The sequence below is a fragment of the Bombina bombina genome, chromosome 7 (genome assembly GCF_027579735.1).
Source record: "Bombina bombina isolate aBomBom1 chromosome 7, aBomBom1.pri, whole genome shotgun sequence".
NCBI classification, from domain to species: domain Eukaryota; kingdom Metazoa; phylum Chordata; class Amphibia; order Anura; family Bombinatoridae; genus Bombina; species Bombina bombina.
Window position 1 is genome coordinate 84,893,084 of NC_069505.1, and position 23,978 is coordinate 84,917,061.

Sequence of the window (23,978 nt, forward strand, 5' to 3'; positions counted from 1 at the left end):
TGCTCTCTTTTGAAACACTTTATTATTAGAGCAGTTTCTTCTCAATTTTACAAATTCTCCTATTGGGAGAGATTTGGCTGTATTAGGAGTGTGAGCACTTGAAGAGTAAAGTACATTGTTTGTTGCAGTCTCTTTTCTGAACAAGTCTGTACTTAATGATCCATCTATCTCTTTATGAATTTTTAGATCCAAAAAAGAGATCTCAATTAGCCTTTTTTTGTTGTGTTAATTTGATGTTCAGATTGTTTTTATTTAATATTTTAAGAAAAGTGTCTGAATCTTTTTCAGTGCCCTCCCAGAGGAATAAAACCTCATCAATATAGCAGATCCATAAGAGAATATTGTCAGTGTATTGATCATTTTCAACTGAAAATCCAGTTTTTTTCTCCTACCAGCCTAAGAATAAATTGGCATAGGTGGGTGCACAGGCAGTGCCCGTTGCCATCCCCCTGATTTAGATAGTATTTGTTGTTGAAAGTAAAATAATTTTTGGTTAGGACAAATCTTAATTGTTCTGTCAGGAAGTTATTGTGGTCTTGATTCTCTTCTGTAGACCTATTTAAGAAATACTGCACAGCTTTTATTCCCATATCATGGTTAATGCTTGTGTATAATGCTACTACATAGGGGCCTAGTTATCAAGCCGTCAACCTCAAATACGCTGGAATTCCGCAGCACATTTGTGGCGAGGCTGATTCACCTTAGTTATCAAAGGCTAGATCCCGGCAAAAGTAGAATTTTGTGACGTAAACTTCGATCCGCCGGACTCAGTCCGACACAGATCGATTCTTACATCACTACAGATGTTCTGCATACAAGTGCGGCACAATCTGACTACTTTTGCTAGTTATCAAAAAACTAGCAGGTACGCTCGGCACTTTTACGGCCCAGCGTACCTGGTTTTCAAACCGCCACCCTGGAGGCGGTGGATCCAAAAGGAATCAATGGGAGTCTGACCATAGCGAAAGTACAAGTTCGCTGCTGCCAGATATCCCATTGATTCCTACTATAATAAATGTCTTAACCCCTAAACCGCCGCTCTCGGAGCCCACTGCCACCTACATTATACCTAGTAACTCCTATCCTGCCCCCCCTATACCGCCGCCCTCTATAATAAAGTTATTAACCCCTATCCTGCTGATCCCGCACCTCGCCGCAAATAAATAGTTTAACCCCCTAAACCGCCGCTCACTGAACCCGCCGCAACCTATATTAAATTTATTAACCCCTATCCTGCCCCCCCTACACCGTCGCCACCTATAATAAATTTATTAACCCCTATCCTGCCCCCCCTACACTGTCGCCACCTATAATAAATTTATTAACCCCTATCCTGCTCCCCACTACACTGCCGCCACTGTAATAAAATTATTAACCCCTAAACCTAAGTCTAACACTAACCCTAACACCCCCCTAACTTAAATATTAATTAAATAAATCTAAATAATATTTCTATTATTAATTAAGTTAATCCTATTTAAAACTAAATACTTACCTGTAAAATAAACCCTAATATAGCTACAATATAATTAATAATTACATTGTAGCTATCTTAGGATTTATATTTATTTTACAGGTAACTTTGTATTTATTTTAGCTAGTTAGAATAGTTATTAAATAGTTATTAACTATTTAATAACTACCTAGCTAAAAGAAATACAAAATTAAATGTAAAATAAACCCTAACCTAAGTTACAATTAAACCTAACACTACACTATCATTAAATTAATTAAATAAATTAACTACAAATAACTACAATTAAATACAATTACATAAACTAACTAAAGTACAAAAAATAAAAAAAAGCTAAGTTACAAAAAATAAAAAAATAAGTTACAAACATTTAAAAAATATTACAACAATTTTAAGCTACTTACACCTAATCTAAGCCCCCTAATAAAATAACAAACCCCCCAAAATAAAAAAATGTCCTACCCTATTCTAAATTAAAAAAGTGCAAAGCTCTTTTACCTTACCAACCCTTAAAAGGACCTTTTGTGTGGCATGCCCCAAAGAATTCAGCTCTTTTGCCTGTAAAAGAAAAATACAACCCCCCAACATTAAAACCCACCACCCACATACCCCTAATCTAACCCAAACCCCCCTTAAAATAACCTAACACTAATCTCCTGAAGATCATCCTACCTTGAGTCATCTTCACTCAGCCGAGCAGCGATGGAACCGAAGTGGACATCCAAGATGGAAGAAGTTATCCTCCAAGCGGCGCTGAAGAAATCTTCCATCCGATGAAGTGATCCTCCAAGCGGTGCTGAAGAAGTCTTCGATCCGGGTGATGTCATCTTCCAAGAGGCGCTGAAGAAGTCTTCTATCCGGGCGATGTCATCTTCCAAGCCGGGTCTTCAATCTTCATCCCGCCGACGCGGAACATCCTTCTTTACCGACGGACTACCGACGAATGAAGGCTCCTTTAAGGGACGTCATCCAAGATGGCGCCCCTTCAATTCCGATTGGCTGATAGGATTCTATCAGCCAATCGGAATTAAGGTAGGAAAAATCTGATTGGCTGATTGAATCAGCCAATCAGATTCAAGTTCAATCCGATTGGCTGATCCAATCAGCCAATCAGATTGAGCTTGCATTCTATTGGCTGTTCCGATCAGCCAATAGAACGCAAGCTCAATCTGATTGGCTGATTGGATGAGCCAATTGGATTGAACTTGAATCTGATTGGTTGATTCAATCAGCCAATCAGATTTTTCCTACCTTAATTCCGATTGGCTGATAGAATCCTATCAGCCAATCGGAATTGAAGGGACGCCATCTTGGATGACGTCCCTTAAAGGAGCATTCATTCGTCGGTAGTCCGTCGGTAAAGAAGGATGTTCCATGTCGGCGGGAAGATGACATCGCCCGGATAGAAGACTTTTTCAGCGCCTCTTGGAAGATGACATCACCCGGATCGAAGACTTCTTCAGCGCCGTTTGGAGGATCACTTCATCAGATGGAAGATTTCTTCAGCACCGCTTGGAGGATAACTTCTTCCGCCTTGGATGTCTACTTCGGTTCCATCGCTGCTCGGCTGAGTGAAGACGACTCAAGGTAGGATGATCTTCAGGGGATTAGTGTTAGGTTATTTTAAGTGGGGTTTGGGTTAGATTAGGGGTATGTGGGTGGTGGGTTTTAATGTTGGGGGGGGTTGTATTTTTCTTTTACAGGCAAAAGAGCTGAATTCTTTGGGGCATGCCCCACAAAAGGTCCTTTTAAGGGCTGGTAAGGTAAAAGAGCTTTGAACTTTTTTAATTTAGAATAGGGTAGGGCATTTTTTTATTTTGGGGGGTTTGTTATTTTATTAGGGGGCTTAGATTAGGTGTAAGTAGCTTAAAATTGTTGTAATATTTTTAAAATGTTTGTAACTTATTTTTTTTATTTTTTGTAACTTAGCTTTTTTTATTTTTTGTACTTTAGTTAGTTTATGTAATTGTATTTAATTGTAGTTATTTGTAGTTAATTTATTTAATTAATTTAATGATAGTGTAGTGTTAGGTTTAATTGTAACTTATGTTAGGATTTATTTTACAGGTAATTTTGTATTTCTTTTAGCTAGGTAGTTATTAAATAGTTAATAACTATTTAATAACTATTCTAACTAGCTAAAATAAATACAAAGTTACCTGTAAAATAAATATAAATCCTAATATAGCTACAATGTAATTATTAATTATATTGTAGCTATCTTAGGGTTTATTTTCGGGTAAGTATTTAGTTTTAAATAGGAATAATTTATTAAAGTATAGTGCAGTGTTAGGTGTAACTTAGGTTAGTTTTTAGTTTACAGGTACATTCCTCTTTATTTTAGCTAGGTAAACTATTAAATAGTTAATAACTATTTAATAGCTATTGTACCTAGTTAAAATAAATTGAAAGTTACCTGTAAAATAAAAATAAATCCTAAGATAGCTACAATATAATTATTATTTATATTGTAGCTATATTAGGGTTTATTTTAAAGGTAAGTATTTAGTTTTAAATAGGATTAACTTAGATAATAATAGAAATATTATTTAGATTTATTTAATTAATATTTAAGTTAGGGGGGTGTTAGGGTTAGTGTTAGACTTAGGTTTAGGGGTTAATAATTTTATTACAGTGGCGGCGGTGTAGTGGGGGGCAAGATAGGGGTTAATAAATTTATTATAGGTGGCGGCGGTGTAGTGGGGGGCAGGATAGGGGTTAATAAATTTATTATAGGTGGCGAAGGTGTAGGGGGGGCAGGGTAGGGGTTAATAAATTTATTATAGGTGGCGACGGTGTAGGGGGAGTAGGATAGGGGTTAATAAATTTATTATAGGTGGCGAAGGTGTAGGGGGGGCAGGATAGGGGTTAATAAATTTAATATAGGTTGCGGCGGGTTCAGGGAGCGGCGGTTTAGGGGTCAAACTATTTATTTATTTGCGGCGAGGTGCGGGATCAGCAGGATAGGGGTTAATAACTTTATTATAGAGGGCGACGGTATAGGGGGGGCAGGATAGAGGTTACTAGGTATAATGTAGGTGGAAGCGGTGTCCGGGAGCGGCGGTTTAGGGGTTAATACATTTATAAGAGTTGTGGCAGGGTCTAGGAGCGGCAGTTTAGGGGTTAATAACTTTATTTAGTTGCGGGGGGCTCCTGGGGCGCCAGTATAGGGGGTAGAACAGTGTAGTTTAGTGTGAGTGCTTAGTGACAGGCTAGCAAGAAAGCTGTCAAAAAGCTGAAGAGCAGCGAGATCGGATGAGTGATAACTCTCACAGTCCGCTGCTCATCGCCCCGTACTTCGTGCACGGCTTTTTGACAGCTTTTTTGATAACTTAGGCGAATTTTGGCAGGTCCGCGACGGAGATGTGAGGCGAGCTTAGGTGGGCGTATTGGGCCGGCGAAGGCAGAAAAAGTAGACACGTTGGGGCCTAGTTATCAACGTGTCTACTTTTCCTGCCTTCGCCGGCCCAATACGCCCGCCTAAGCTCGCCTCACATCGCCGCTGCGGACCTGCCAAAATTCGCCTAAGTTATCAAAAAAGCTGTCAAAAAGCTGCGCACCAAGTACGGGGCGATGAGCAGCGGACTGTGAGAGTTATCACTCATCCGATCTCGCTGCTCTTCGGCTTTTTGACAGCTTTCTTGCTAGCCTGTCACTAAGCACTCATACTAAACTACACTGTTCTACCCCCTATACCAGCGCCCCCGGAGCCCCCCGCAACTAAATAAAGTTACTAACCCCTAAACCGCCGCTCCTAGACACCGCCGCAACTCTTATAAATGTATTAACCCCTAAACCGCCGCTCCCGGACACCGCTGCCATCTACATTATACCTAGTAACCCCTATCCTGCCCCCCCTATACCGTCGCCCTCTATAATAAAGTTATTAACCCCTATCCTGCTGATCTCGCACCTCGCCGCAAATAAATAAATAGTTTAACCCCTAAACCACCACTCCCTGAACCCGCCGCAACCTATATTAAATTTATTAACCCCTATCCTGCCCCCCCTACACCGTCGCCACCTATAATAAATTTATTAACCCCTATCCTGCCCCCCACTACACCACCGCCACTGTAATAAAATTATTAACCCCTAAACCTAAGTCTAACCCTAACCCTAACACCTCCCTAACTTAAATATTAATTAAATAAATCTAAATAATATTTATCTTATTAACTAAGTTAATCCTATTTAAAACTTAATACTTACCTGTAAAACAAACCCTAATATAGCTACAATATAAATAATAATTATATTGTAGCTATCTTAGGATTTATTTTTATTTTACAGGTAACTTTCAATTTATTTTAACTAGGTACAATAGCTATTAAATAGTTATTAACTATTTAATAGCTTACCTAGCTAAAATAAAGAGAAATGTACCTGTAAACTAAAAACTAACCTAAGTAACAATTACACCTAACACTACACTATACTTAAATAAATTATTCCTATTTAAAACTAAATACTTACCTGTAAAATAAACCCTAAGATAGCTACAATATAATTAATAATTATATTGTAGCTATCTTAGGATTTATATTTATTTTACAGGTAACTTTGTATTTATTTTAGCTAGTTAGAATAGTTATTAAATAGTTATTAACTATTTAATAACTACCTAGCTAAAAGAAATACAAAATTACCTGTAAAATAAATCCTAACCTAAGTTACAATTAAACCTAACACTACACTATCATTACATTAATTAAATAAATTAATTACAAATAACTACAATTAAATACAATTACATAAACTAACTAAAGTACAAAAAATAAAAAAAGCTAAGTTACAAAAAATAAAAAAAATAAGTTACAAACATTTAAAAAATATTACAACAATTTTAAGGTACTTACTCCTAATCTAAGCCCCCTAATAAAATAACAAACCCCCCCAAAATAAAAAAATGCCCTACCCTATTCTAAATTAAAAAAGTTCAAAGCTCTTTTACCTTACCAGCCCTTAAAAGGGCCTTTTGTGGGGGCATGCCCCAAAGAATTCAGGTCTTTTGCCTGTAAAAGAAAAATACAACCCCCCCAACATTAAAACCCACCACCCACATACCCCTAATCTAACCCAAACCCCCTTAAAATAACCTAACACTACCCCCCTGAAGATCATCCTACCTTGAGTTGTCTTCACTCTTCAATCTTCATCCCGCCGACGCGGAACATCCTTCTTTACTGACAGACTACCGACGAATGAAGGCTCCTTTAAGGGACGTCATCCAAGATGGCTTCCCTTCAATTCTGATTGGCTGATAGGATTCTATTAGCCAATCGGAATTAAGGTAGGAAAAATCTGATTGGCTGATTGAATCAGCCAATCAGATTCAAGTTCAATCCGATTGGCTGATCCAATCAGCCAATAAGATTGAGCTTGCATTCTATTGGCTGTTCCGATCAGCCAATAGAATGCGAGCTCAATCTGATTGGCTGATTGTCGTCGGTAGTCTGTTGGTAAAGAAGGATGTTCCGCGTCGGTGGGATGAAGATTGAAGACCCGGCTTGGAAGATGACATCGCCCGGATAGAAGACTTCTTCAGCGCCTCTTGGAAGATGACATCGCCCGGATCGAAGACTTCTTCAGCGCCGCTTGGAGGATCACTTCATCGGATGGAAGATTTCTTCAGCGCCGCTTAGAGGATAACTTCTTCCGCTCTGGATGTCCACTTCAGTTCCATCGCTGCTCGGCTGAGTGAAGACAACTCAAGGTAGGATGATCTTCAGGGGGGTAGTGTTAGGTTATTTTAAGGGGGGGTTGGGTTAGATTAGGGGTATGTGGGTGGTGGGTTTTAATGTTGGGGGGGGGGTTATTTTTCTTTTACAGGCAAAAGAGCTGAATTCTTTGGGGCATGCCACCACAAAAGGCCCTTTTAAGGGCTGGTAAGGTAAAAGAGCTTTGAACTTTTTTAATTTAGAATAGGGTAGGGCATTTTTTTATTTTGGGGGGGTTTGTTATTTTATTAGGGGGCTTAGATTAGGTGTAAGTAGCTTAAAATTGTTGTAATATTTTTTAAATGTTTGTAACTTATTTTTTTATTTTTTGTAACTTAGCTTTTTTTATTTTTTGTACTTTCGTTAGTTTATGTAATTGTATTTAATTGTAGTTATTTGTAGTTAATTTATTTAATTAATGTAATGATAATGTAGTGTTAGGTTTAATTGTAACTTAGGCTAGGATTTATTTTACAGGTAATTTTGTATTTCTTTTAGCTAGGTAGTTATTAAATAGTTAATAACTATTTAATAACTATTCTAACTAGCTAAAATAAATACAAAGTTACCTGTAAAATAAATATAAATCCTAAGATAGCTACAATGTAATTATTAATTATATTGTAGCTATCTTAGGGTTTATTTTACAGGTAAGTATTTAGTTTTAAATAGGATTAACTTAGTTAATAAGAGAAATATTATTTAGATTTATTTAATTAATATTTAAGTTAGGGGGGTGTTAGGGTTAGTGTTAGACTTAGGTTTAGGGGTTAATAATTTTATTACAGTGGCGGCGGTGTAGTGGGGGGCAGAATAGGGGTTAATAAATTTATTATAGGTGGCGACGGTGTAGGGGGGGCAGGATAGGGGTTAATAAATTTATTATAGGTGGCGACGGTGTAGGGGGGGCAGGATAGGGGTTAATAAATTTAATATAGGTTGCGGCGGGTTCAGGGAGCGGCGGTTTAGGGGTTAAACTATTTATTTATTTGCCACGAGGTGCGGGATCAGCAGGATAGGGGTTAATAACTTTATTATAGAGGGCGGCGGTATAGGGGGGGCAGGATAGGGGTTACTAGGTATAATGTAGGTGGCGGTGGGCTCAAGGAGCGGCGGTTTAGGGGTTAAGACAATTATTATAGTTGCGGTTGGCTCCGGGAGCGGCGGTTTAGGGGTTAATATGTATAGAGTAGCTTGCGGTGGGCTCCGGGAGCGGCGGATTAGGGGTTAAACACTTTATTTAGTTGCGGCGGTATAGGGGGGCAGATTAGGGGTGTTTAGACTCGGGGTACATGTTAGGGTGTTAAGTGCAGACTTTTCCCATAGGAATCAATGGGATGTCTGTCAGCAGCAAACTTGTACTTTCGCTATGGTCAGATTCCCATTGATTCCTATGGGATCCGTCGCCTCCAGGGTGGCGGTTTGAAAACCAGGTACACTGGGCCGTAAAAGTGCCGAGCGTACCTGCTAGTTTTTTGATAACTAGCAAAAGTAGTCAGATTGTGCCGCACTTGTGTGCGGAACATCTGGAGTGACGTAAGAATCGATCTGTGTCAGACTGAGTCCGGCGGATCAAAGTTTACGTTACAAAATTCTACTTTCGCCGGGATCTAGCCTTTGATAACTAAAGCGAATCAGCCTCGCCACAAATACGCTGCGGAATTCCAGCATATTTGAGGTTGATGGCTTGATAACTAGACCCCGTTGATAACTAGGCCTCATAGGCTGTTACAAGCCAGGTGGTATTGGAAATGTTGACATCTTGAATCAGTTGTAAGACCTCCATTGTGTCTCTCATGTAAGAAGGAAGTTGAGTTCAAAATTCTCTTAGTTTCAGGTCAATATACTTGCTTGCTCGCTCCGTTAAACACTCATTCCCTGACACAAACCAGGGGGTACTTTACTATTTTTGTGAACTTTTGGAATCAAGTAGAATGTTGCAATTTTGGGATGAGTTACAGTTAGGAATTTCTGTTCCTTGGCAGTTATAATGCCTGTGTTTTTGGCACAATCACTCCATTTAGAATATTGTTTGTGAAATTCTGGGGATAACACCATAATTCTTTGTAACAGGATCAGTGTTCCCTATAAGGCCAGTTTTGTGTGCAGCCCAGCAGTGAAACGGTTTACAAGAGAACCATATCTTGCTATCTGCATTGTGCAGTGTTTGATAATTGCTGGATGGGGTTAAATAATTAACTGTTTCACTGCTGGGCCACACACAAAACTGGTCTTAGAGGGAACACTGAAGAGGATGTATCTTTCAGTTGTGACTTGACTTCTTTTAGGTACATTTCATGTGGCCAGATGACTATGTTGCCATATTTGTCTGCATTTCTAATGAAGACATCCTCACAGGATTCCATTTCTTTCAAAGCTTCTCTTTCACTTTTAGTTAGATTTTTTAAAAATGTTTGAGTGTCTAGCACATTGATAGTTTTGCATGCTATCTGTTTGAATACCTCTATACAGGGGGTATTACTGACTGTTGGGTAGTATTTGGATTTATTGCTTAATGCTGTTAGCCAGCTAGGCTGGGCAGTGCAGTCTTGCTCTGCTAATAGATCTTCTAAAATTTGTATTGACTCTAAATCTTTCTCAGACAATGTTTTTTCTTCATGATTTCTATTTGTGAAATTTTCTTTAAAAGTAATTTGTGTAAAAATAACTGAATATCTTTTACTGTCTCGTATTTGTCTTATTGAGAACTAGGACACAATGATAACCCTTTAGATAATAGATTCTAGTTATGTTCTGTAAGGATCTTGCAGGAGAGGTTTATTATTCTCAATTTTTCATTCTCAGTTTTGAGAATGGGCTAGGATTGCATTTGTAAAGTTTGGCTGTCTGGGTTCTGTCTTTGTTCATTTTGTTTCTTGAGGGCCTTTTGTGACTTCCTCCAACCTCTCCTGGTGGCTCTGAATCTGTGCTTACATCTTCCTCTAAAAAACAACTTCCTTTTTCTATTTTCTGCCATTACAGAGTTTTGTGATGTAGAGAGTTCCACTGTTATATCACTTTCTGTGATTTCTTGTTCTTCATTATCGGTGTCAGAGATATCAGTTTGGATAATATTGACTCTAGTTTGTGATCTAGGATTAAATCTGTTTTTCCACTTGTATACTTTGTTATTTTGTAAATCCTGGATATCTTTAGTTTACCATTTTTAGTTAGTTTTATTTCATTTTCATATTTGTCTAGTTCTTTCTATTGGAGTTCACCTCTCACACAATTAACCAGCTTCAAACTACCATTTACCTGGAATAAATCTGCCCAAAAATCCTTGGACCAAATGAACAGCCTTTGACCAACTCAAGACTCTCTTTACCACAACACCCATCCTCAAGTTAACAAATCCCACTTTACAGTACATCCTGGAAGTTGATGCCTCAGATTATGGTCTTGGTGCAATATTGTCTCCAGATTAACCACTGCTCCAAGTAGTCTTCTATTCAATAACTCTAACACCCATTGAATATAATTACCCTGAAGGGGAAAAGGAATTACTTGCCTTGATAGCAGCTTTCAAAACATGGTGGTTATTGCTAGAAGGAACACTGACACTGATCCTAGTTCATTCCAATCACAAAAACTTGAAATACGTAATAAAAATAAAAACACTATCAGCTAGACAGGTCAGGTGGAACCTCTATTTTGATTTCTTTCATTTTATTATTACCCACAGACCAGGAAACCAAAATTTTAAACCAGAATTACTGTCTAGATGGGAAAAAATAGTTGTTCTTTTAGATGGGCAGAGAACTCACAAGGATTCAGAAGTTAGGCAACAATATATAATTAGCTAGAAGTTGTCTAAGAGCCAGCAAAGCGTTAGGTACAGTCATTTGCTAGATTGTTTAATCAAGCACTGGTTAAATGGTTCCATGTTGTTTTTAAAGGTGAATGCCCTTACAAGGTGGGATGGTTTTAAGAGAGATTCTCAGTTAAGTTGAATTATGTGATAGATTCATGATACATATGAAGCATATGTACAATTCTAATGCAGGGGAGGCTTTTATTATTGCAGGTTGAATATCTATCTATCTATCTATCTATCTATCTATCTATCTGTCTGTCTGGCCTGTCTGTCTGTCTATATACACAGCAGAATGTATATTATTGCTGTTGCTTAGTACTGAGTTACCTTTGGAGGTCTGAAAAAAGAAGTTTGCACCAGGGCCCTTCTGTTGAGTAGATCTGCTAATGTGACTCACGAATAACTCTACAGGAGTGAGCACAATGATATCTGTATGGCACACATAAACTAATACTGTATAGCTGTGAAAAACTGTCAAAATTAGAAAAGAGGTGGCCTTCAAGGGCTTAGAAACTAGCATACGAGCCTACCTAGGTTTAGCTTTCAACAAAGAATTCCAAGGGAACAAAGCAAATTTGAAGGTAAAATAAATTGTACAGTTGTTTAAAATTGTATGCGCTATTTGAAAGAATGTCCCTTTAATTTAATTGTATACAACTTTCCTTATTATAGGGTTATAATAACCAGATAATTAAAGGAACATGCTGTGGCACGTGTAATAAAGTGTCTTGCATTAAAACATTGGATAATGGAACAACCATTTTTCTTGAGGTAAGAAATAAAAAAAATCAGCATTACAAAACAATATCATCTTCTAAATGTTTTTAAAGGGGCATAACATATATAAATGAAAATACTTATGTGTTTGATCAATTTATGATTGCACTATTGCTTGCATATATTTATGTAACATGCACATGGGGTTAAACTCATAGTTAAAGTCAGCTCCAGAGCAACAATGCACTACTCATAGCAAGCTGAACACCTAAGGTGAGCCAATATAAACTGGCATATGTGTAGCCACCAATCACCACCTAGCTCCTAGTAGTGCATTGATGCTGTTGAACTTACCTAGGTTTGCTTTTCAACACATTATACCAAAGGTATAGGGTAGGGTTTTATTATTGCAATTTCTATTACATATAACTGTGTATTTAATCCATGTAAAAGGGTTAAATTCAGCCCTAGAGTAGCAATGCACTACTGGGAACTAGATGAACTTATCTTGTGAGAAAGTGACACCAATCACCAGCTATCGTTCAGTAGTGCTGCTTTTCAACAAAAAATACAAAGAGAATACAGTAAATATGAAAATGTAAAAGTCTATTAAAAATGCATGCTCTGTTTAAATCATGAACGTTTATTTTTGACTTTTATGTCCTATAAATACATTTTTACAAACTCATTTAAATTTCTTTATTACTAAGTTGAGAAAACAGAAGGAACAAAGGGGCGTCACATAGCGTAATCTTGTAAAATTTAAATATGGGAGGAAAAAAAAAAATTAAATTACAAGATAAACTGGCTAATTATATAATGATAATATATTGCAAACAAATAATTAAACATGTTTTAAATAATTACTTTTTGTATTCCTTAATTGCACACATCTTAATGTTTACATCCACAATACTGGCAGTAGTATAGAATCACAGTAATACGCTATTTCTAATACATTTATTTTAATGTCCTTTAAATAAAATTGATTGTTCTTTTATATATCTCTAGCCTGGAGAAAAATGGAATCCACCAAATGAACCCTGTGTCTATTATAAATGTGATCATTTGAAGGATACATTTGATTTAATCACCATTAGACAAACCTGCCACATCTGTGAACCTGTAAGTCCTTTGTCATGAATTTGTATATCTCTTAAATGTGCTGATATAGGGAGTAGAGGTACCGTCCATTATTAATTTTTCCTACTCAGAGATAATGGACAACAAGTGTAGCCACTATTCCTATCTTGCTAGAGCTTTACCTTTAAATCATCTATAACCGTTGTTAATTATTGAAACATTTAGATTTTATTCTATGAGAAGGCAAACGTCATTATGAGAGCTGCTATTATTTTATTGGTAAAGTGACATGTCGCTACAACTTTATACTTTATTCAGATGTGTTCAAACATAAGCCCAGCATTCATTAACAAAAAAATCTTATTAATATGGCTTTAAATGTACAGGAAGAGATGTTTGATTAAGAGGAAAATGATAATTTCAATTAATTAGCCAGGGCCTTTTAACCTCTCCCCATTTTAGTTTAATGTGCCCCTGTGTATTTACAGTACATTTATTTACAATTTAATTTACCATGCTCCTTTAAGCTTTTAGAAACATGACACCTATATAAAGGCTTTAAGAGTGGATGGAAAATGTAATTTCTTTCATGTAATTGGCAAGAGTCAATGAGCTAGTGACGTATGGGATATACAATCCTACCAGGAGGGGCAAAGTTTCCCAAACCTCAGAATTCCTACAAATACACCCCCTCACCACACCCACAATTCAGTTTTACAAACTTTGCCTCCTATGAAGGTGGTGAAGTAAGTTTGTGGTAGATTTCTACGTTGATATGCGCTTCTCAGCATTTTGAAGCCTGGTTCCTCTCAGAGTACAGTGAATGTCAGAGGGATGTGAAGGGAGTATCACCTATTGAATGCAATGGTCTTCCTAACGGGGATCTATTTAATAGGTTCTCTGTTATCGGTCATAGAGATTCATCTCCTACCACCCTTTTCAGATCGACAATATACTCTTATATACCATTACCTCTACTGATTTCCGTTTCAGTACTGGTTTGGCTATCTGCTATATGTGGATGGGTGCCTTTTGGTAAGTATGCCTCATTTACTTAAGACACTCTCACCTATGGTTTGGCACTTTAAATATAAAGTTCTAAATATATGTTTATACTTATATTTACCATGATTCAGGTTTATCAGTATATTTCCTTTTTGCAGACTGTCAGTTTCATATCTGGGAAATGCAATAAAAAAAATTCTTACCTGAGGTTTTCTAAATTGCGTGCTGTATTAGGCTCGCGAGAGCGCAACATGCTATAATTTATTGTGTCATTCTTGGCGTGAGATTTTTTTGGCGCGAAAATTACGTTTGTTGACGCAAATTCATCATTTCTGGCGTCTTAGTAGGCGCCGAGTCCTTCACGAGCTTGCATCATCTATGACGCTCGAGTTTCGTTCCGGACGTGGTAACTAGCCATAGAACAAGCTATTATGCTGTTGTTTGTTCCCAGGTTGAGCGCTTCTCTCTTTTTATTTATGCAAATTATGACACTTAGGGAAGTCTCCCTAAGTGTGATGCGGGAATCCAGATGTGGGCCCGTTGCTCAGTGTGCCTAGAGGGATATGGCTGCACCTCACTGACGAGGCCCACAATAGGCCGAAACGTACATCTGGGGTTTTGTTGTTTCTCTCGTTCAGAGAGGGATTGCCTGGTATTTCGGGGCTGGACTGCACTGTTAAGTCAGGATCAGACTGATATGCTACAGGAAAGTTCTTCTCTGTGAAATACACATATTGAGCAAAAAGAGGCTGCTTCTAGAGTGGTAACTAGCCATAGAACAAGCTATTATGCTGTTGTTCGTTCCCAGGTTGAGCGCTTCTCTCTTTTTATTTATCCAAATTATGACACTTAGGGAAGTCTCCCTAAGTGTGATGCGGGAATCCAGATGTGGACCCATTGCTCAGTGTGTCTAGAGGGATATGGCTGCACCTCACTGACGAGGCCCACAATAGGCCGAAACGTACATCTGGGGTTTTGCTGTTTCTCTCGTTCAGAGAGGGATTGCCTGGTATTTCGGGGCTGGACTGCACTGTTAAGTCAGGATCAGACTGATATGCTACAGGAAAGTTCTTCTCTGTGAAAGGCACATATTGAGCAAAAAGAGGCTGCTTCTTGGGTGGTAACTAGCCATAGAACAAGCTATTATGCTGTTGTTCGTTCCCAGGTTGAGCGCTTGTCTCTTTTTATTTCTGCTATTTCTTTGGCTGATGTTGCAGCTGCCTCAACTTTTTGGTTGGAAACTTTAGCACAACAAGTATCAGATCATAATGTGTATAGCATTGTTAAATGAATTCAACATGCTAATAATTTCATTTGTGATGCCATTTTTTATATCATCAGAATTGATGTTAGATATATGCTATTTTAGCTAGAAGAGCTTTATGGCTTAAAGGGACAGTCTAGGCCAAAATAAACTTTCATGATTCAGATAGAGCATGTCATTTTAAACAATTTTCCAATTTACTTTTATCACCAATTTAGCTTTGTTCTCTTGGTATTCTTAGTTGAAAGCTTAACCTAGGAGGTTCATATGCTAATTTCTTAGACCTTGAATTCCACCTCTTTCAGATTGCATTTTAACAGTTTTTCACCACTAGAGGGTGTTAGTATACGTTTTTCATAAAGATAACATTGTGCTCGTGCACGAGAAGTTATTCGTGCACGAGTAGTTATCTGGGAGCAGGCACTGATTGGCTAGACTGCAAGTCTGTCTAAAGAACTGAAAAAAGGGGGCAGTTTGCAGAGGCTTAGAAACAAGATAATCAAAGAGGTAAAAAGTATATAAATATAACTGTGTTGGTTATGCAAAACTGGGAAATGGGTAATAAAGGGATTATCTATCTATTAAAACAATAAAAATTCTGGTGTAGACTGTCCCTTTAAATCTTGGAATGCTGATATGACTTCTAAATTGACATTGCTATTTCTTTCTTTCCAAGGTAATAAATTATTTGGTTCTCAGTTGGATTCTATAATTTCAACTGTCACTGGGGGGAAGGGAGTTTTTTTGCCTCAGGATAAAAAATCTAACGGTAAATTTAAAGCTTCTAACCATTTTCGTTCATTTTGACAAAATAAGGAACAGAAACATAATCCTTCCCCTAAGGAATCTGTCTACAATTGGAAGCCTTCCTCAATCTGGAATAAATCAAAGCCATTTAACAGATCTAAACCAGCCCCCAAGTCCGCATGAAGGTACGGCCCTCATTCCAGCTCAGCTGGTAGGGGGCAGATTAAAATTTTTCAAGGATGTTTGGCTAAATTCAGTCCAAAATCATTGGATTCAGAACATCTCTCAGGGGTACAGAATAGGTTTCAGAGTAAAACCGCCTGTGAAAAGTTTCTTTCTCTCACGCATTCCAGTGAACCCAGAGAAAGCACAGGCTTTCCTGAAGTGTGTTTCAGACCTGGAGTTACCTGGGGTAATCGTGCCAGTTCCAAAATGGTGACTATAAGTACTATTCTGCCTTTTGTTCAGCAAGGGCATTATATGTCCACAATAGACTTACAATATGCATATATTCATATTCCGTTTCATCCAGATCACTATCAGTTCCTGGGATTCTCTTTTCTAGACAAGCATTACCAATTTGTTGCTCTTCCTTTTGACCTAGCGACAGTTCCAAGGATCTTTTCAAAGGTTCTCGGTGCCTTACTCTCTGTAATCAGAGAGCGGGGTATTGCAGTGTTTCCTTATTTAATGATATCTTGGTACTTGCTCAGTCTTTACGTTCAGCAGAATCTCACACAAATCAACTAGTGTTGTTTCTTCAAGACATAGTTGGAGGATCAATTTACCAAAAAGTTCTTTGATTCCTCAGACAAGGTTAACCTTTTTAGGTTTCCAGATAGATTCAGTATCCATGACTTTGTCTCTAACAGACAAGAGACGTCTGAAATTGGTTGCAGCCTGTCGGAACCTTCAGTCTCAGTCATTCCCTTCAGTAGCTATGTGCATGGAGGTTTTAGGTCTCATGACTGCAGCATTGGACGCGATCCCCTTTGCTTGTTTTCACATGAGACCTCTTCAGCTTTGTATGCTGAACCAATGGTGCAGGGATTATGCAAGGATATCACAATTAATATGCTTAAATCCCAATGTTCGACTATCTCTAACTTGGTGGTTAGATCACCATCATATAGTTCAAGGGGCCTCTTTTGTTCATCCAACCTGGACTGTGATCACAACAGATGCAAGTATTTCAGGTTGGGGAGCTGTCTTGGGATCTCTGACAGCACAAGGGGTTTGGAAATCTCAAGAGGCGAGATTACCAATCAATATTTTGAAACTCTGTGCGATTCTCAGAGCTCTTCAGTTTTGGCCTCTATTGAAGAGAGAGCTGTTTATTTGTTTTCAGACAGACAATGTCACAACTGTGGTGTATGTCAATCATCAGGGTGGGACTCACAGTCCTCAGGCTATGAAATAAGTATCCCGTATACTTGTTTGGGCAGAATCCAGCTCCTGTCTAATTTCTGCAGTCCATATCCCAGGTATAGACAATTGGGAAGCGGATTATCTCAGTCGTCAAACTTTACATCCGGGAGAGTGTTCTCTTCACCCAAATGTGTTTTTTCAAATTGTTCAGATGTGGGGGCTTCCAGAAATAGATCTGATGGCATCTCATCTAAACAAGAAACTTCCCAGGTACCTGTCCAGGGATCCTCAGGCGGAAGCAGTGGATGCATTGCCACTTCCCTGGAGTTATCAACCTGCCTATATTTTTTCCGCCTCTAGTTCTTCTTCCAAGAGTGATTTCCAAGATCATCATGAAGCAATCGTTTGTTCTGCTGGTGGCTCCAGGATGGGCTCACAGGTTTTGGTATGCAAATCTTGTTCGGATGTCCAGTTGCCAACCTTGGCCACTTCCACTAAGGCCAGACCTTCTATCTCAAGGTCCATTTTTCCATAAGGATCTCAAATCATTAAATTTGAAGGTATGGAAATTGAACGCTTAGTACTTAGTCATAGAGGTTTCTCTGACTCAGTGATTAATACTATGTTGCAGGCTCGTAAATCTGTTTCTAGAAAGATTTATTATCGAGTTTGGAAGACTTACATTTCATGGTGTTCTTCTCATAAATTCTCTTGGCATTCTTTTAGAATTCCTAGAATTTTACAGTTTCTTCAGGATGGTTTGGATAAGGGTTTGTCTACAAGTTCCTTGAAAGGACAAATCTCTGCTCTTTCTGTTTTATTCTACAGAAAAATTGCTAAACTCCCTGATATTCATTGTTTTGTACAGGCTTTGGTTCGTATCATGCCTGTCATTAAATCAGTCTCTCCTCCTTGGAGACTTAATTTGGTTTTGAAGGCTTTAGAGGCTCCTCCGTTTGAGCCTATGCATTCTTTGGACATTAAATTGCTTTCTTGGAAAGTGTTGTTTCTTTTGGTCATCTCTTCTGCTAGAAGCGTTTCTGAATTATCTGCTCTTTCTTGTGAGTTTCCTTTTCTGATTTTTCATCAGGATAAGGCAGTTTTGCGGACTTCATTTAAATTATTACCTAAAGTTGTGATTTCAACAACATTAGTAGGGAAATTGTTGTCCCTTCTTTGTGTCCCCATCCTAAGAATTCTTTGGAAAGATCTTTACATTCTTTGGACGTGGTGAGAGCTTTGAAATATTATGTTGAAGCTACTAAAGTTTTCAGGAAGACTTCTAGTCTATTTGTTATCTTTTCTGGTTCTAGGAAAGGTCAGAAGGCTTCTGCCATTTCATTTTTCATCTTGGTTAAAGCTTTTGATTCATCACGCTTATTTGGAGTCGGGTAAATCCCTGCCTCAGAGGATTACAGCTCATTCTACTAGGTCAGTTTTCCTGGGCTTTTAAGAATGAAGGTTCAGTTGATCAGATTTGCAAAGCAGCAACTTGGTCTTCTTTGCATACATTTACTAAATTCTATCATTTTGATGTTTTTTCTTCTTCAGAAGCAGTTTTTGGTAGAAAAGTTCTTCAGGCAGCTGTCTCAGTTTGATTCTTCTGCTTATAATTTCAGTTTTTTTCTTTTCCATTGTAAGATTAAAATTTATGATTTGGCTTGTGGATTAATTTTTTCAGCGGAATTGGCTGTCTTTATTTTTTATCCCTCCCTCTCTAGTGACTCTTGCGTGGAGTTCCACATCTTGGGTATTGCTATCCCATAGGTCACTAGCTCATGGACTCCCACCCTTTTTATGGTGGTTATGATTTTTTTGTATAAAGCACAATTATTCCAATTCCTTTGTTGATGCTTTTTTTACTTCTTTCTTTATCACCCCACTTCTTGGCTATTCGTTAAACTGAATTGTGGGTGTGGTGAGGGGTGTATTTGTAGACATTTTGAGGTTTTGGAAACTTTGCCCCTCCTGGTAGGATTGTATATCCCATATGTCACTAGCTCATGGACTCTTGCCAATCTGAAAGAAATGAATTTATCAGGTAAATTATTACATAAATTATGTTGTTTCACAGCCTAATGTTAAGTATCTAACTTATAATGTGGTTCTAAACTATTTTAAAGCAGTTGAAAATGGTATAAAACATACTCATTGTAGGGACTCATAAATAAAATATGTGTTATTCAGCAAGAAAACATCAATTAAACATCAATTTAGGTGTGCTAGCTGGAGGCGCTGGTTCAGCTTGTATCAGTCGTTGGTATCTTCCTTTCCTTCCTCGGTTGTATAACTCTAGGTGAAAAATAGTGGTGCTGAAATATCAGACAATACACCATACAAAGGTGAATATCTACTCACAGTGTATATTGCAGGTTACCGGCTCCTTCCCAATATGAAAAGACAATATCACAGATTCAGTAAAAAAGTTTGTCTTTATTTGAGCCAAATAAAGACAAACTTTTTTACTGAATCTGTGATATTGTCTTTTCATATTGGGAAGGAGCCGGTAACCTGCAATATACACTATGAGTAGATATTCACCTTTGTATGGTGTATTGTCTGATATTTCAGCACCACTATTTTGCACCTAGAGTTATACAACCGATGAAGGAAAGGAAAGGAAGATACCAACGACTGATACAAGCTGAACCAGCGCCTCCAGCTAGCACACCTGATCTATTCACACAGACCTTGGGAGAGACTGTGGGACGGCTGCGGTTCACCAGAAGGGGAAAGTATTAATACATATTATACACCTGTTTGCATAAACATCAATTTAGGTCTGTGATATATTTTTAGTATGATGAATAGATGGGCTACTAATTATTCCTCTTCTATATAACTGTTTATTACAGAAAATGTTATTCTTTTTTATGTAAATAGGTGCAACAGGATATTATGCTTTGTGATATATACAGGTAGAAATTCCCAAATCCAGATTTCCAAAATACAAACTTATTCCGAAAAATTAAATTATAAAAATAATATATTATATTTCCCTGCCTGTAGGTCACAATCTTCTCTGCCTTTTGTCTTTGTTTTGTTTTTTGCGTTCTAAAAAGCAAATAATAGTCTTTAAAACAACAAACATTACCTTTCTGATGACAGTACTCTGTATTATCTTTGTGAGGGTACTTTCTAAACAACAGTATTAAATACTATTTAAAGCTACCTTTAAGTTAGATGCATTATGACATGTAAATATTGCCTAAATTACATAAGATATTGTTGTTTAAATTTGGCTCTACCCCCTCTCCAGACTGTCCCATTTTAAAGATGCAAATATTCCAAAATCCAAACTGTTCTGAAATCCAAACCTTTTCCAGCCCCATGCAGTTTATATAAAGGGTTTTCAACCTGTATGTATGTATGTATGTGTATACAGTGAGGTAAAACATATTTAATCCCCTGATGATTTTGTACGTTTGCCCACTGACAAAGAAATTATCAGTCTATAATTTTAATGGTAGGTTTATTTGAACAGTGAGAGACAGAATAACAAAACATTTTTCAGAAAAGTGCATTTTAAAAATGATATAAATTGATTTGCATTTTAATGAGTGAATTAAGTATTTGACCCCTTTGCAAAACATGACTTAGTACTTGGTGTCAAAACCCTAGTTGGAAATCACAGAGGTCAGATGTTTCTTGTAGTTGGCCACCTGGTTTGCACACATCTCAGGAGGGATTTTGTCCCACTCCTCTTTGCAGATCCTCTCCAAGTCATTAAGGTTTCTAGGCTGACCTTTGGCAACTCAAACCTTCAGCTCCCTCCACAGATTTCCTATAGGATTATGGCTAGGCCACTTCAGGACCTTAATGTGCTTCTTCTTGAGCCACTGCTTTGTTGCCTTGGCCATGAGTTTTGGGTCATTGTCATGCTTGAATACCCATCCACAACCCATTTTCTCCAACATAGGTGTGTCCGGTCCACGGCGTCATCCTTACTTGTGGGATATTCTCCTCCCCAACAGGAAATGGCAAAGAGCCCAGCAAAGCTGGTCACATGATCCCTCCTAGGCTCCGCCTACCCCAGTCATTCTCTTTGCCGTTGTACAGGCAACATCTCCACGGAGATGGCTTAGAGTTTTTTAGTGTTTAACTGTAGTTTTTCATTATTCAATCAAGAGTTTGTTATTTTCAAATAGTGCTGGTACGTACTATTTACTCAGAAACAGAAAAGAGATGAAGAATTCTGTTTGTATGAGGAAAATGATTTTAGCAACCGTAACTAAAATCCATGGCTGTTCCACACAGGACTGTTGAGAGCATTAACTTCAGTTGGGGGAACAGTTTGCAGTCCTTGCTGCTTGAGGTATGACACATTCTAACAAGACGATGTAATGCTGGAAGCTGTCATTTTCCCTATGGGATCCGGTAAGCCATGTTTATTACGATTGTAAATAAGGGCTTCACAAGGGCTTATTTAGACTGTAGACATTTTTTGGGCTAAATCGATTGATATTAACACTTATTTAGCCTTGAGGAATCATTTATTCTGGGTATTTTGATATAATAATATCGGCAGGCACTGTTTTAGACACCTTATTCTTTAGGGGCTTTCCCAAAGCATAGGCAGAGTCTCATTTTCGCGCCGGTGTTGCGCACTTATTTTTGAGAGGCATGGCATGCAGTCGCATGTGAGAGGAGCTCTGATACTTATAAAAGACTTCTGAAGGCATCATTTGGTATCGTATTCCCCTTGGGTTTGGTTGGGTCTCAGCAAAGCAGATACCAGGGACTGTAAAGGGGTTAAAGCTTAAAACGGCTCCGGTTCCGTTATTTTAAGGGTTAAAGCTTCCAAATTTGGTGTGCAATATTTTCAAGGCTTTAAGACACTGTGGTGAAAGTTTGGTGAATTTTGAACAATTCCTTCATGTTTTTTCGCAATTGCAGTAATAAAGTGTGTTCAGTTTAAAATTTAAAGTGACAGTAACGGTTTTATTTCAAAACGTTTTTTGTACTTTCTTATCAAGTTTATGCCTGTTTAACATGTCTGAACTACCAGATAGACTGTGTTCTGAATGTGGGGAAGCCAGAATTCCTATTCATTTAAATAAATGTGATTTATGTGATAATGACAATGATGCCCAAGATGATTCCTCAAGTGAGGGGAGTAAGCATGGTACTGCATCATTCCCTCCTTCGTCTACACGAGTCTTGCCCACTCAGGAGGCCCCTAGTACATCTAGCGCGCCAATACTCCTTACTATGCAACAATTAACGGCTGTAATGGATAATTCTGTCAAAAACATTTTAGCCAAAATGAACCCTTGTCAGCGTAAGCGTGGCTGCTCTGTTTTAGTTACTGAAGAGCATGACGACGCTGATATTAATATCTCTGAAGGGCCCCTAACCCAATCTGAGGGGGCCAGGGAGGTTTTGTCTGAGGGAGAAATTACTGATTTAGGGAATATTTCTCAGCAGGCTGAATCTGATGTGATTACTTTTAAATTTAAATTGGAACATCTCCGCATTTTGCTTAAGGAGGTATTATCCACTCTGGATGATTGTGAAAATTTGGTCATCCCAGAGAAACTATGTAAAATGGACAAGTTCCTAGAGGTGCCGGGGCTCCCAGAAGCTTTTCCTATACCCAAGCGGGTGGCGGACATTGTTAATAAAGAATGGGAAAGGCCCGGTATTCCTTTCGTCCCTCCCCCCATATTTAAAAAATTGTTTCCTATGGTCGACCCCAGAAAGGACTTATGGCAGTCAGTCCCCAAGGTCGAGGGAGCGGTTTCTACTTTAAACAAACGCACCACTATTCCCATAGAGGATAGTTGTGCTTTCAAAGATCCTATGGATAAAAAATTAGAAGGTTTGCTTAAAAAGATGTTTGTTCAGCAGGGTTACCTTCTACAACCCATTTCATGCATTGTCCCTGTCACTACAGCCGCATATTTCTGGTTTGATGAACTGATTAAGGTGCTCGATAGTGACTCGCCTCCTTATGAGGAGATTATGGACAGAGTCAATGCTCTCAAATTGGCTAATTCTTTCACTCTAGACGCCTCTTTGCAATTGGCTAAGTTAGCGGCTAAGAACTCTGGGTTTGCTATTGTGGCGCGCAGAGCGCTTTGGTTGAAATCTTGGTCGGCTGATGCGTCTTCCAAGAACAAGCTACTAAACATTCCTTTCAAGGGGAAAACGCTGTTTGGTCCTGACTTGAAAGAGATTATCTCTGATATCACTGGGGGTAAGGGCCATGCCCTTCCTCAGGATCGGCCTTTCAAGGCAAAAAATAGACCTAATTTTCGTCCCTTTCGTAAAAACGGACCAGCCCAAGGTGCTACGTCCTCTAAGCAAGAAGGTAATACTTCTCAGGCCAAGCCAGCTTGGAGACCAATGCAAGGCTGGAACAAGGGAAAGCAGGCAAAGAAACCTGCCACTGCTACCAAGACAGCATGAAATATCGGCCCCCGATCCGGGACCGGATCTGGTGGGGGGCAGACTCTCTCTCTTCGCTCAGGCTTGGGCAAGAGATGTTCTGGATCCTTGGGCGCTAGAAATAGTCTCCCAGGGTTATCTTCTGGAATTCAAGGGACTTCCCCCAAGGGGAAGGTTCCACAGGTCTCAGTTGTCTTCAGACCACATAAAAAGACAGGCGTTCTTACTTTGCGTAGAAGACCTGTTAAAAATGGGAGTGATTCATCCTGTTCCATTGAGAGAACAAGGGATGGGGTTCTACTCCAATCTGTTCATAGTTCCCAAAAAAGAGGGAACATTCAGACCAATCCTAGATCTCAAGATCTTAAACAAATTTCTCAAGGTCCCATCTTT

The 23,978-nt window shown here is 38.4% G+C and overlaps 1 protein-coding gene across 1 annotated transcript in view; it reads left to right on the forward strand.

The window, feature by feature from the left end:
* The window catches only part of LOC128636241 (intestinal mucin-like protein), a 52,993-nt gene extending 40,519 nt beyond the window's left edge, over window positions 1-12,474 (forward strand). Inside the window, exons 7-8 of the mRNA XM_053689279.1 lie at window positions 11,684-11,782; window positions 12,439-12,474. Coding sequence (XP_053545254.1) covers window positions 11,684-11,782; window positions 12,439-12,474 — 135 coding nt within the window. The remainder of the gene's footprint in view (window positions 1-11,683; window positions 11,783-12,438) is intronic.
* Window positions 12,475-23,978: the final 11,504 nt, after the last annotated feature.